This window comes from Zalophus californianus, chromosome 6, assembly GCF_009762305.2.
Source record: "Zalophus californianus isolate mZalCal1 chromosome 6, mZalCal1.pri.v2, whole genome shotgun sequence".
NCBI classification, from domain to species: domain Eukaryota; kingdom Metazoa; phylum Chordata; class Mammalia; order Carnivora; family Otariidae; genus Zalophus; species Zalophus californianus.
This window is the reverse complement of record NC_045600.1, coordinates 26,053,892-26,067,817: the sequence shown is the minus strand read 5'-3', so window position 1 is coordinate 26,067,817 and position 13,926 is coordinate 26,053,892. Positions and strand designations below refer to the sequence as shown.

General features: G+C 40.3%; 1 protein-coding gene across 25 annotated transcripts in view; it reads left to right on the top strand.

The window, feature by feature from the left end:
* The window catches only part of TTLL5 (tubulin tyrosine ligase like 5), a 276,731-nt gene that overhangs the window by 95,235 nt on the left and 167,570 nt on the right, over positions 1-13,926 (top strand). For all 25 annotated transcript variants that reach the window (XR_003515953.2, XR_003515950.2, XR_003515947.2 and 22 more), the window contains 5 exons: positions 2,284-2,441; positions 3,431-3,737; positions 8,293-8,413; positions 11,076-11,222; positions 12,314-12,417. Coding sequence is in view for 18 of the 25 variants with exons in the window: in XM_027572090.2 (XP_027427891.2) it covers positions 2,284-2,441; positions 3,431-3,737; positions 8,293-8,413; positions 11,076-11,222; positions 12,314-12,417 (837 nt within the window). In the remaining 7 variants the exon portion in view is untranslated. The remainder of the gene's footprint in view (positions 1-2,283; positions 2,442-3,430; positions 3,738-8,292; positions 8,414-11,075; positions 11,223-12,313; positions 12,418-13,926) is intronic.

Here is a 13,926-nt window from a genome sequence, read left to right as displayed (position 1 = left end):
CTTTCTGAGGAGGTAGTAACATTAGAGTTCAGGTTATATAGTTTTAGGCATTTGTCAAAACTCATCAATGGGCATTTAATATTTGGGTATTTCAGTATATGTAGTGTTTAGCTCACCAAAAAACAAACAAAACAAAAAACCAAAACACCAAAAGCCCTATAAAACAAATACTGAACTTTAGCGACTTAATGATTTGCATGTTGAAGCATTTAGGAGTAAAGTGCACTGACCTCTGTGTATAACTTTGAAATGCTTTAAAAATTAGATGGATTGATGGATGAATAGAAGAAGGGATGGTGGGACATATGTGCTGAAAGAAATATAGCAATATATTCATTGCAGAAACTAGGCTGTGGTGTACATGGACGTCTGTTGTATAATTCTTAAAACTTTTCTGTTTGTGTAAATATTTTCATAATAAAAAGTTGGAGAAATAAAATGAGGTAAATGTAGCTAAAAGGTATTGCAACTTATTTATAAGGAATTCAGTTGTTTATTCAAAAATATTTCTAATATGTCAGCCATGTGCTGGGCAGTCTCATGGGCATCTCTGACCCAGTGGTCGACAAGACAAGCATGGTCGTTATAATTCTGTTTATCAGAAGTGTTTATCACACTTTCTCCATCATTCCCTACCTCCATTCCTTGTACTACTTGAATTTATTGCTCTATTCAGTGTTTCTTAGAAGCTCACAATTGTTATTTTAAAATATTAGATTTGTTTCATTTTCTTTATTTAACTGGCTAAAAATCTATTTTCACAACTATGTGCGTGCGGGGGGGCAGTGCAGTGTTCATTTATTGGGGCAATGGTAAGCTGGGTTTGAAGTATTTTTAAAGTTTATTAATTTCCTTCTGGTTTCTGCTCCCATGTGTCAGGACCATCCCTATTCTTGGCCCGATTTCCTGCTCTGGAAAGAAAGTTTCTAGAAGATTTACTGTCCAGTTTATCCACTCAGAAATCCCTAAAACTCCTACATAGACCAAAAGACACAGCCTTTCCATCACTGTCAGAGATTGAAAACTCCCAGAGAAATGAGGATGATTCCTTGACCTCAAAGGGAATACACTTTGAGTTCTAGGGAGTTCAGTTTTCTGAGAGAATTCATAGTCAACCAGTTAGATCTTGAGTTCTGAGTATACGGGCAGTCAGCTGCCTGCTTTCAGATACTGACATGGATACTTCTTTTCTGACCCAGTGACCAAGAGCCCTCTCTCTCTTTGCTGACCTAGTTACCTCTGCCTTTGTGGTACTTTGCCCGATCCTTGTTTGGATTGGGCCTGATACCAGTCCCTTCCCTAACTTATGATTTATCTTACTTTAATGCCTAATGTAGCTGCTGCCATCCCCTTCCCATCCCACTTCCCATTCACGGCCTGATTGAACATGGCTTTGTCCAGCATCTGCTGCCTTCCCTTGTCTGTGCCTCTGACTCTAACTTCTGACCTGTACTCAACATCTGGAGAGGCCCTACCACCTCCCCGCATATCCCCCTGTAACTAAGTAGACGCTAAGGGAGGAGTTGGAATGCTTGAGACTCTGTGCCTTGGTAATATTCCTGAGACACTTCCCGTGTAAGTCCTAGCTCTGTGCTACCATATTCACAGGTATCAGCCATCCCTCCCCTTGTCTCAACCTCTGCTAAATCTGTATTTGTTAAATATCGGATGCATTAGAAGAATATTTGTATAAGTCTGAGTAAATTATAATGAATAACAATAAAACAAACACCTGTAGCCACCACCCAGCTTAAGAATTAAAGTGTTATGGGTTAGCCTGGTGATGGGTATTAAGGAGGGCACGTTCTGCATGGAGCACTGGGTGTTATGCACAAACAATGAATCATGGAACACTACATCGAAAACTAATGATGTAATGTATGGTGATTAACATAACAATAAATAAAATTTAAAGGGAAAAAAATTCCCTTTAAAAAAGAAAAAAGAATTAAAGTGTTACCAGTGTCTCCCAGTCCTCCTTAGGTATAAGGTATTGGGTGGCACTTTATGGGCTCTGCAGTAAACAGCCAGTGTGACTGAATACTTAAAAACACTTAAACACTGTCTTCAGATATATTTTTGTTCAGAACATTTAACAAAATCAGACAGGCCATTAGTGATGTTTTAACGCAGGTTCCAGTATTCCCATTTATCTGTCGAACCTTTTAGAATTCACTAGAGGTACCCTGTCCAGCCTGTTGTTGAATTCTGTCAAGCCGAGCCTTGGCATAAAGGAGAGAACTTTCTGAAGGCTCTAGCTACCATATTGTTTTTTTCCCATAGACTAGCTGCTGATGGAGCACCAGAACTAAAAGTAGAGAGTATGAATTCAAAGGCCAGGCTGCATGCTGCTCTCTATGAGAGGAAGCTCCTGTCTTTGGAGGTGCGGAAACGTCGACGACGCAGCAGCAGATTGAGGGCAATGAGGCCAAAATACCCAGGTACCTGCTGGTGAGCTTACGCCAAACTCCATTGTCCGGGTCTTGCCAGTCTGAGTTAATCGGCTTCCTTAATTATACTTAATGAATCAGAACCTTCCCGATCACATACACTTAATTTTTTTGTATAGTCTTTTTCTTGGAAACTTAATTTCAAAAGGATTATATGTTTTTAAACCTTCCATTCTGTAATATTTGTACTGAAGAATAACTGAAGCATATATGTTTGGCTTTTGCTCTCCTTTCAGCATCATATAACTAGCTGATCCTCTGGATACTGATATTTCTAGATACTCTAGAAATACTTGAGGTCTAAAGATATATAAATATAAAGAAATACTTCAGCTTAAGTTTAATGGAATCCCGAGCGTGATTGTTCAGCTTCTTCATGATTAGGTGTTAAATCTAGTTCATCCCTTGACATTGCTAAATGGTGGAAATATTTTAACCATGAGCAGACAAGGAGGAATTTCTTTCTCTCCCGGATTCTTCCATTTTTTAGGTCTGTTTGTCACTGATGACTGACTGCCTTTTCCGCCCCTCCTTCCCTCCTTTGTTGAGCACCTGTATCAGGCACACACTAGGGTTTTCATCAGTGAATAAAAAAGATAAGGCCTTTGTCCTCACATACCTTCCAAGTCAGTGAAAGAGAAAGATAATGAATAAATGTAGGATAGAAAGATACTCCCCTGCTCTTTGTACCTCCATAAAAGGTGCCCTTCTAAAAACCTCTAACACACTGTAGAGATTACCCAGATGTTTGCCTGGAGTTGTGAGAGAGCCATCAGTATTATGCTGAGAAACATGAACTCTAATGAAGACGGGTTTTTAGAATGCATGAGACTGGAGAGTAATGTGTATGCTGTTTATTTTGTGCCTTTTTTGTGGTCTGACTTAGAGATGGGTTTTTACTAAAAAGATGAAAGGAAGGTATTGGGAGAGAGGGAAATTTAATCCTTTTTTCAGCTACATTAGTGATTCTTTGCATTTAGTGATCACTCAACCAGCTGAAATGAATGTTAAAACTGAGACAGAGAGTGAAGAGGAGGAAGAAGTCGCATTAGACAATGAAGATGAGGAACAGGAGGCTTCCCAGGAGGAATCTGCAGGGTCCCTTGGAGAAAATCAAGCCAAATACACCCCCTCATTGACTGTTATGGTAGAAAATTCACCCAAAGAAAATGCCATGAAAGTTTCTGAATGGAATAATAAAGGTGAACAGTGCTGCAAAATTGAGACTCAGGAGCCAGAGCCTAAGTTTAACCTGATGCAGATTCTGCAAGATAACGGCAATCTTAGGTATGTACCTTTGGTAATTATGATAGTAAAACTGATAACTAATATTGTGTACCAGGTACTGTGCTGGTGGCTTTGCAGCCATTTTCCTTTTCTTACAGCAGCCCTGGGAGGTAATGACTTGTGATTTTATTATTGTTACTATTAAAGAAACTGAGCCTTAGAGAAGTTGCTTGTCCAAGGTGTAGAGCTATGATCCAAACCCACGTCTCACTGGTTTGAGTGTCAGTCACTGAAAGCGCAGAGTTCAAGTGGCTCATGGTTTAGTGTAGGGATACTTACTGAGTAGGGGCCCCAATATGGACAAAGTGCTCTTAGGGCAGAGAGAAAGGAGTGACTGGTCTTGCCTGGGAAGGCTAGAGGGACATTAGGGAGGTGGTAATATTTGAACCAGGCTTTGGCTGATGAGCAGGATGTCAGGAGGGCTGAGAGGTGGCAGCTATGTGGGAGGACCAGTAGAGGAAATAAAGGCAGAGAGGTGTGATGGTCCAGTCAAGTCATTCAGCCCCTCAGCAGAGGCTTATTGAGCACCTGCTTTGTGCAGGCATTGTGCTAGGCTGGATAGTTACGTGGAGAGAGGAATGCAGAGAGAGATAAGACAAAAAAAAAAAAAATGGATGTCATTTGATCATAGAGCACTCTAAGAGGAGCTGGGACTGTATTTTCTAGATGGATAATTTTTAAGCCGATGAATGATATGGTCAGATCTTGATTTAGAAAGTAAATTCTGGGTGCACTGTGGGTCAGTGATTAAGAGGAGAATGAAAGGCAGAAAGGTGAGTTAGGGGTTGTCACAGTAGTCCAGAGCCAGGAAGATGAGGCCTTGACCAGAGCCATGGCTACCGGAATGGAGAGAATGGCATGGACTGAATGCAATTTGCAAGTTAAAATGGGGAGGGCTTGGTCTCTGTAGATGTAAGAACTCCAGAGAGTCTGGATTTCCCAAACTTAGCAACTTGGCAATGCCGTCAGTCAATATAAGGAGCATAGGAGTTGGTTTCAGGATAGAAATATGTTTCATTTGGGACACAGTGAGGCGGAAGGGCTCTGGGATGAAGTTGTTCAGTGGATAGGTGAAGATACACCTTTGAGGGTCAGAGTTGAACAGAACTGGGCAGTTGATAATTAGGAACTTCAGAGTGCGTGAGCTTGTCCAGTTCACTTTAGTCCAGCAAGCACAGACAAGAAAAAGGAGGAGAATTAAGCCCTGGGGAAAACCAGTGTTTAATAGTAGAGAGATAGCAACTAGCAGTTAGAGGGAGACATCAGCCTAGGAGGAGGGAGTGTGGTAGAAGCTCCAGAATGAGAGTTCCAAGCTGTAGTGTGCCTCAGACAACCCGAGAAAGCACGAAGAGTAAAAAGAGACTCCCGCATTTCTGACCTAGGGCCAACTTGTGAGTTGTGAGAAATTGTGAGTTGTGCAAATAAGAAAGCCAAGCGCAGGCCAACTTTTTCAGAGGATTTGGCAATGAAAGGCAGGTGAGAACACATAGTGAGAGCAAGCTAAGAGAAAAGGATTTTTTTTTTTTAAAGATGGGGATTCTGGAGCTTATTTATAGACTAGGGGAAGGGTTTGTGGAAAGAGGAATAGGGGCACCTGGGTGGCTCAGTCAGTTAAGCATCTGACTCTTGATTTTGGCTCAGGTCGTGATCTCAGGGTTGTGAGATTGAGCCCTGCATCAGCTCCCCACTCAGAGCACGGTCTGCTTGAGATTCTGTCTTTCCCTCCACCCTCCCCCTGCTCATGCGCTCTCTCTAAATAAATAAATAAAATCGTAAAAAAAAAAAAAAGGAAAGGAAAGAGGATTAGAGATGCAGAAATGGATATATTGATAGGAAGGGCCCTAAAGGAAGGTGGGAAGAGGCCACTGGAGGGTTATCTCTTACTATAAGTCAGAAAGAAAGCACTATGGGATGAATGCAGTAGTTAGAAGTGAAAGGGGAAGGAAGGCTAGGTATTTATGCATTTTGGCCTTTATTTTCTAAGAGGTCAGTTCTTATATTGCAAGGGCGGTGGGTAACATCGGGGGTTTGGGGGAGGGGGGGATCAAGTTAAGGTTTGGAACAGCGTCGTGGAGAATAGCAGTAGTTCTGTTGAGTGGAGAGCACACCAAACTGTCCGAAGACCTGGACTCTTGCTTTTTAGGGCTCACCAATGGACTGTGTGATCATGGGCTGGTCAGAGAGCTTCTGCACGTCTCAGTTTCCTTTTCCTTTAGGCCAAGGTATGGGGTTAGACAAATGTTTTTCAAACTGTGCTTTCTGGAGGGGAAAAAAGATTCCACTGAATTGAAATAGAACATTTGAAAACCACTGGACTATATTCTAAGGCCCTTTCCAGCAATAACATTCTACTTAGCTGTTGTAGAAATAAATTATTTCTTCATAAATCTCATGGATCTGACTTTCAATGAGTAAACTGTTGTAGTTGCCTGGTGTGTTAATGCAAATTAGTGGTTTTTAGACTCTGTTCCCTGGAGCTACCCATCATTCTGTGGGGCATCTCCGTGGCTACTGAGGGGTCTCAGGGAGGTCATGGCAAGGATTCGAGACTCTCGGCCCTAGCCTTTAGTTGTGTAATTTTTGTAATAAGGATCCATATAAGCTTAATTTTTTAAAAAAATAGGGTTTTTTTTGGTTTAAATCATTCTAGTTTTCATTCTTTCATCTTTTTGGGTTTGTTGCAAATGACTCTCTGACCAATGTGAACAGTACCTTAGGGCCAGTCTCAGAATGAACAACCCCGGGTCCTTTCAATGAGGTTTATAGAAATGGAAAACTCAGTACTTGTTCATTTGATTTGTGGCAGTGATTTGCAACGAAACAATAATTGAAATCTCAACCTCGAAGTGATAATTCTCTTATCCAAAAGACCTTCATGTTTTAGCATTAGAGGAATAATTAATAAAATCAGGTATTCTGCTACTTTGGAGATGTCTGAAATGAAATATCGAATGTTTCTACCTCATTCGATAGCAAGTGAATTTGTGGACCAAAATTAAGAATCTTTTTCACTTATTTTGTCTTGAAAATAATCTGTTGTGGGGGTAAGTCTTTTGGGAATGGTTGCGGGGAAAGTGGCATGTGGTCTCCAGGAGAACAAGGGTGTAAGTGTTGCCCTTGTTGAGAAACATTTGAAAATATAAATTTGTTTTTTCTTTTTTTTCTTTTTTTAAGATTTTATTATTTGACAGAGAGAGACACAGTGAGAGAGGGAACACAAGCAGGGGGAGTGGGAGAGGGAGAAGCAGGCTTCCCGCAGAGCAGGGAGCCCGATGCGGGGCTCGATCCCAAGGCCCTGGGATCATGAGCTGAGCCAAAGGCAGACGCTTAACAACTGAGCCACTCAGGTGCCCCTAAATTTGTTTTTTCAAAATCATATTGTACTCCCATAAACTGTCCCCATTAGTAAAAATGATGTAGCCTGACTTATATTTTATGCTCTGAAGATCTTCTGTATTTAAACTCTCAAGAGCAAATCTGCTTCTCAACCTGACTCCCCTCCCCTTCAGTCCCTCCTCCACATACATAGAAGTTAGACCTAAACCTTCTTAGGATGTCCACTTTACTCTGGACAAGTCGTTCATCCTAATTTTGGAGGAACAGTGAGTAGAAAGCATTCGGTGATTGCATGTGTGAGGATTGTAAACAAAGTTTGTGTTGGGCCCTAATCTTCGCTGATGTAATTTTGGCTAGAGTGTCAGAAGGCCGATCAGCTGAAGTAACCAAAATCTCTCCTGAAGGAAAACAGATCTGCTACAATTAGCAGCTGAAGTGAAAATCATCAGTGTGTCTCTGGTATTTCCATCTTCTAAACCATAGCTTGAACAGATTTCCTTATTTCCAACCTAGACCACCAAGCAGAAATCTGCTGGGTTTTTCAGTGATGCCGCTGAGGTACTTTTTACTATACGTAAAGATTTCTTTTTCCCACTGAACATCTGGGCCCGTCCTAGCCTGTCAGTTCATCTATGCCAAACTCTGTTGGACCTCACTCATTTGTTCTGGGCTCTAGCCATTCCCGTCTTGTAGTTGAGAAAAGCATGACCTTAAAATTTGGTCTCAAAAGTTCCTTTGTAGGATTTATCTATTTCCTGCTTTGGAGGCCTTTGCACACCAGAAATATTAGTTGCCATAGCAAAAGCATGCTTTTGCACCAGCTGATGAGTACATAAGGGCTTCCAACGCAGAAAAACCGTTCTACATTAATGCATATGTTCTTGTGAAGATTCAGTACTTTTCCTGTCCATTTCCCCCAAGAAAGTTATTAAAAAGTTCAGAGATAAGGTATAAGAGTAGGAAACCTGATTTCCTATTCTTGTTTGATTTTTTTTCTCCCGTGTTAATAGAGAAAATAAATAAGATTCTTTAATAGAAAAAAAAAAAATCTCATGTACTCCGTAGAAGGTATCCTTAGTCAATGACTGCATGATGGGCTTCCATTTTCTTAGCCATCCTAATAGGAGGATCCTCACAGTCCACTTTGAGTGAGGCAAGTACACATTTGGTAGGCTGACCATTCTGTCTCATAACGGTGTGTTGTTTTGGATTTCTATAGCAAAGTGCAGGCCCGAATAGCATTCTCTGCCTATCTCCAGCATGTTCAAATTCGCCTGATGAAAGACAGTGGAGGTCAAACGTTCAGTGCCAGTTGGGCTGCCAAAGAGGATGAACAGATGGTGAGGCTCTTCTTGTTGGAACCTTTTTACTTTCCCTGTTCCTTTCCTTCTCCTTCTCCTCCTCCTCTTCCTTCTTTCAACTAGGGTAAAGAGCAATATATTCTTCTGGTGAAAGAGTTGTTCCACACTATAGATTATAGATCTACTTTAATGTGAAGTAAATCTTTGATCTGGGGCCATGTTCATTACACTCGGTTGAGGGCATCAGTTTATTTCATCCTGAAAATGGAAATTGATTGCTCATTCGTCGTCAGGCCCTGTGCAAAGCCCTCAAAAAGAAGAACAATTTAGAGCCCTTTAACTCTTCGATTTTCCCATTGCATTAACTCTTTGACGTAGGTACCATAATCCCCATTTTGCAGCTGAGGCAACAAAGACCTAGAGCACGGTCGTAATTTGCCCCTTGTCCCACAGCTTGTGTGTGGGGAGACTGAAACTTGAACTCACAGGTTACAGTTGTACATTATTTGCTCCTCTCTTGTTTCCATGCATCACAAGGCATTTGTTTTCTGTTCTGAGGGGGTGGTGTTAACCCTGTGAAAGCACTTTATTGTAGGCCCTCGGAGAATGTACCATCTTCCATTTTAACGTTATTTCTCTACTAGTTGAAATTTTATAAAGTTCTTATTTCGATGACTGGAAACAAACTGTGTAATAATTTTTGCTGTGTATCAGTCATTTGAACATGCCTAGGATTTAGTATTCTAGCACAGTTTTTCTTTTTGAATGGGAATGACAGGGAACTTCATGCTCTTTGGTAAGGTCAACGCTTATAGAAGAAGCCACAGTCCTTCTATAGCCTTTTGACCACAGGGATCTGTCACCCACAAGGGAGGGACCTCTAAGTCTGAGAAAGGTGCGTCCTTTGTCCAACTCAGTGGTGACCCTACCATAATTTTCAGTTCTCCACATACGAGAGGCATACGATATGCCAGGCTTATTATAAAAAACATGATGGAAATCCCAGAAAACAACTTGTGAATTTAAAGTAGCCAATACAACCCAGAGATAAAACCTTGTGTGTTGTGAATAATCCTTCAACCATCAGTGGAAAATGTTAGCTCTGCTCTTTCCAAGTGGAAAATTGAAACTGCCTTTTTGAGAGTCAGTTTGTCTGCTCCACTGTGAAAAAATAATGTTTTAACATAACAGCTTAAGCCACCCTATGGTAAAGACAGCAGAGTAGAATCGTGAAATCCAACCTCTGGTTATGAGGCTGTTCCTTCATGCTGGAGCAAATTGGCACCAAAGGACAATGAGCCAAAATCAAATTCAGGAATAAAAAAAGAGCTCAGAATAGAATAACCCCTGCAAGCGCTTGGAACTCACACAGGATTTCGGGGGGGGGGGGTTGTTTATGAGAATACTTAGGATCATCACCGCAAAACTTAATACCAGTTCTGTGCATTCCTGTTTGAAAATCTAGCTAGAGAGCAAACCCTAATGCATTCCCTGATGATTGCGGTGGCGGTCTTGTTGTTGAGGAAGGTAGGGGTAGAATTGTCTCCTCTGCCCCAAGTTAGGGTTAGAGATTCTTTATCATATAACTCACAGGAGGCACATCAATAGAAGATCCTCAAATCTATCATCTTAAAGCAATTTTATCGTGTTGTGGGGGTGTGGTGAGGGAAGGAACAGTTCTCTTTACGGCCCATAGTCTCACAAAATCTCTCTTGGAAGCATTTGTCATACTGTGAATGATCTGATTGGTATCTGTTCAGATTTCAGAATCCTTTTCCCCATGCCAAGTGAGATGTACTCTTTGTACCACTTAATGACTTTTCTCTGTGCCCCCCTGCCCCCCCCCTCCGCCAACTCCCTTTCCCATGGGGAAGGACAAAAGAAGCCACCACCTCTCACATACAGAGTATTGGTTCTTTTCTTTTTCTTTAACACTAAACTTTTTAAATGAGCGGTTTCTATTCTTTATTACCCGTGCTCTTCTTAGTCTTTTCCTTCTGTTCCCTTCTCTACTGAAAGTGTTCTCTTGAAGTTATCTCACAATGGCCAGATCCAGGGTCTTGTCTTGGTCTTGGTCCTGGTCCTTTTCAGCTCTGGTCTCTTGGAAGCTTTTGACATAGGGCCTTTAATTCCCTTGGCTTCCATGACACTCTTTTCTCCTCGGGGTTTTTTTTTGGTAAATTTCTGGTGTTTCTGCCATAGGTTTTTGTTTGGTTTTGTTTTGTTTCTGATTCTTCCTCCTCTTTCCTATCTCTAAATGAATATGAGTATTTCTGTATTCTTTCTCTTCCTTCTCACCCTTGATGATTTCATCTGCTCCCATGGTTTTAATTTCCACTGTCTGTCCTTGAAAGCTACTTTCCCTAAGTAGCTTTCTCTGATCACCCTATTAGAAGTGATATCTGCACTTTGATTTATTATACTACTATTTGCATGTGAGTTGTGGTACTTTTAGTTACTTCTTTAATATATAATTATTTGCATACATATTTATTGATTTTCTGATTGCCAGCTGATTGAGGGAAGAGTACATTTCTTTTGTCTCTCTGTATCCTTCTTATGCCTAATGTTTTTGCTCTGGGTCTTATTTGTTGGAATGTATAGTGTACCTGTTCTCATATCTCTGTTGGGTAAACCCTTCATCGCCTGTCTTCTGTTGCTTAGCATAATCCCTGCTTCCCCCCCCCATGACTCTTAATAGGAGCTAGTGGTTCGCTTCCTTAAACGAGCGTCTAGTAACCTCCAGCACTCACTGAGGATGGTATTACCCAGTCGACGATTGGCACTTCTGGAACGCAGAAGAATCTTGGCCCACCAACTGGGTGATTTTATTATTGTATACAACAAGGTAGGTGGTTTATCTCTTACTCTTGTGTTTTAGGTTGCCATACACTATTAGCAGGAAGCTAGAAGCCTGTGTCCAGCTGGGTGGAGAGGTCCTTCTCTTTTCTAGTGTTGTCAACCCTTGTGTGTAACTGTTACAGGGAGCTGGACCTCACTCCTTAACCTAGCTGGTCTGAAAAGCTGCTTATTACTTCTGAAAGCCCAATGGCCAAAGTTAATGCTTATCAAAAAGCATATTCCCTCTGAGTGCTATTGTATCTGAGATGAATCCTGGACTATGTGAATTTGCATTGTCATTATTATGCCTTTAGACAGTGGTGAATTGACTATTTGAGAGCAAATTAACTGTGGATTTAATAGAATGACATAATTTTCTTTCCTGAGAGAGTTATACTTTGTATTTGAGAACATTTTAGATGGTGACATCATTTTACAACCAAGACCAGGAAATATACTACTTTGTTAGAATATTTTGCAAAGCATCTGCTATCCAAAGGGTATTTGGGAGAAAAAAAGTACGGTCATTTTGCAGAAGGGAAAACTGAGGAAATTTAAATGGCATTTGTAAAGTTGTGTGGAATAATTAGTAGAATATCAATATAGCAAATTGGTAGCTTTGATTTACTCCAGATCTGTTGAGAATTTTGGTATGTCTTATATAAGTGAAGAATTTACTCAGTTTGGATGCTGTTAGAGGAGTACCTTCCAAGACCTATCTTTCCTCTCCCTAGTTGTAACAAAATACAGTATCTCTGTTGTCATACTGTTAAAGCTGCAAGGGTGAGCACAGATGTTACTAAGTTAAAAGGAACTATAAAGTTCTTTTTGAATGGGTTATGTGGGCAGAAAGTAAAAACATGATAAAAATTTACATTTATACTGCAACTTTTATTTGGAAATTCCAAAATATTTTATGAAATAATGGCAGAGAATAATATATCAAATTTATAGGTGGCAAGAGTACATGGAGGAAGTAAGTGTCTTTACCACAAAGACAAATTAACCCAATGGTAATGAAACCAGATGATGAAGTGTGCATTTTTCAGGAGTCAGTTTTATCTTACTGTTTTCCTGTGTGGGTTGGGGACTGGGTAGGAAACAGAACAGTTGGCTGAAAAGAAATCGAAGAAGAAACTTGAAGAAGAAGAGGAAGTTGGGGTGAATACAGAAAACTTTCAGGAGTTCATCAGACAAGCAAGGTAGAAGATATTCTTGATTAATAAAAACTGTCTTACTCTATCTGCCTGACTGCCCATTCAATTCTTAATATTTCCTTGTTTCTAACATATGGGATGTGAGTAAAATCACTCTCAGAATGAGAAAAAGAGTTTCATAGGCTTGGCCTCTCCATATTTCAGCCAATTATGTTGTTGTTGTCATGGTTTCAGTTATCAAAACACTGCTGCTGGGTATCTGGGCTGTATTTCTAGACAGCCTTCAAAGTACACACCACTTGAAGTGCTGAGAGAGCCCTTTGGAAAGTTGAAGTTAGAGGCTTCCAGTGTTTACTGGATCTGAATTTATCCCTGACCTACTGATGCAGTGGTGATGACCAAATTTTGCCTACATTGAGTGGGCTGAGGAATTGGCAGTTTCTCAGCACTGTGAGGGTTACGCCTAATTTATATAAAATAGAACAAGTCCTTCATGTGTAGAGTTAGCCTTTAAGGATTGAAAATTTCAGCATTCAGCTCTATCTTGATATAAATCAGTCAGACCATTTTGTCCATTGACGATATGTTTCCAAAGGAAGAGGTAACAAAGGCATTTCATTTAAAATTTTGTAAGACTCACACTGGAGGGCCTTTTTCTAAAACAGAGAGTCATACAAAACGGCTCAAAGGATAAAACATCTGTATCACCCCATTAATTAGTCTTCAACCATCAAAGTCACTGTGGGGAGAAAAGCAGGAGAAAATCGATTCTCTGTTGGTTTATGAAGTTTAAATCAGGTGGTGAGTTATCAGTCACCAAGATAATATGATCTGTGTTTAAGACCTTGTACAGACCTAAGGATACCCTCACTATCATGAGCTTAAAAACTCACAGCAAACAAAGACATCATTTTGTAGGAGTTTATAATCGTGTAATGTTACTTTGTTAACATTCTTGGGTCTTGAGTTATATGATTGATAATTCAGGTATAGAAGCAAAACAAGAAATGGTTTCTCATATCAACATTATAAAAATCGGAAAGAAAAACTAGAGTATGTTCAGAAAATCACTCTACTTTAAAAGTTAAAAGATTAATATTCCATTCCTCCTAGGGATCTTCAAGATCCTTAAAATATAAAAAAAGAAAAGAAAAGCCAATTTTTTGAAAACTGGTGTGTATTCCCTTACCAGGACTAACTGGATGCTAAAAATGAATTACATGTACTAAGACAAATGATACAGAGTTGGAGATAAAATATGCTGGAATGTATTTATTACTGTTGTACATTAAGTGTTGATTGTTGGAAATTTTCTGCTAGCATCGGCTCGTTTATTACATGTGGGGTGGTACCTGGATACCTCCATCGAGGTTGGTAAATGCAGATCCCTGCAGGAGTCAGGCAAGGAAACACAGATTATGAAGTGGGCAAAGATTAAGAGAAGAGGCGTCAAGCAGTTTGTATTTTGACCAACCTTAACCTTAACCTTTCCCTTTCCCTTTCTGTGAAGGGCCAAGTAAAACACACAGACAGGCAGAGGCAATCACCCATTTG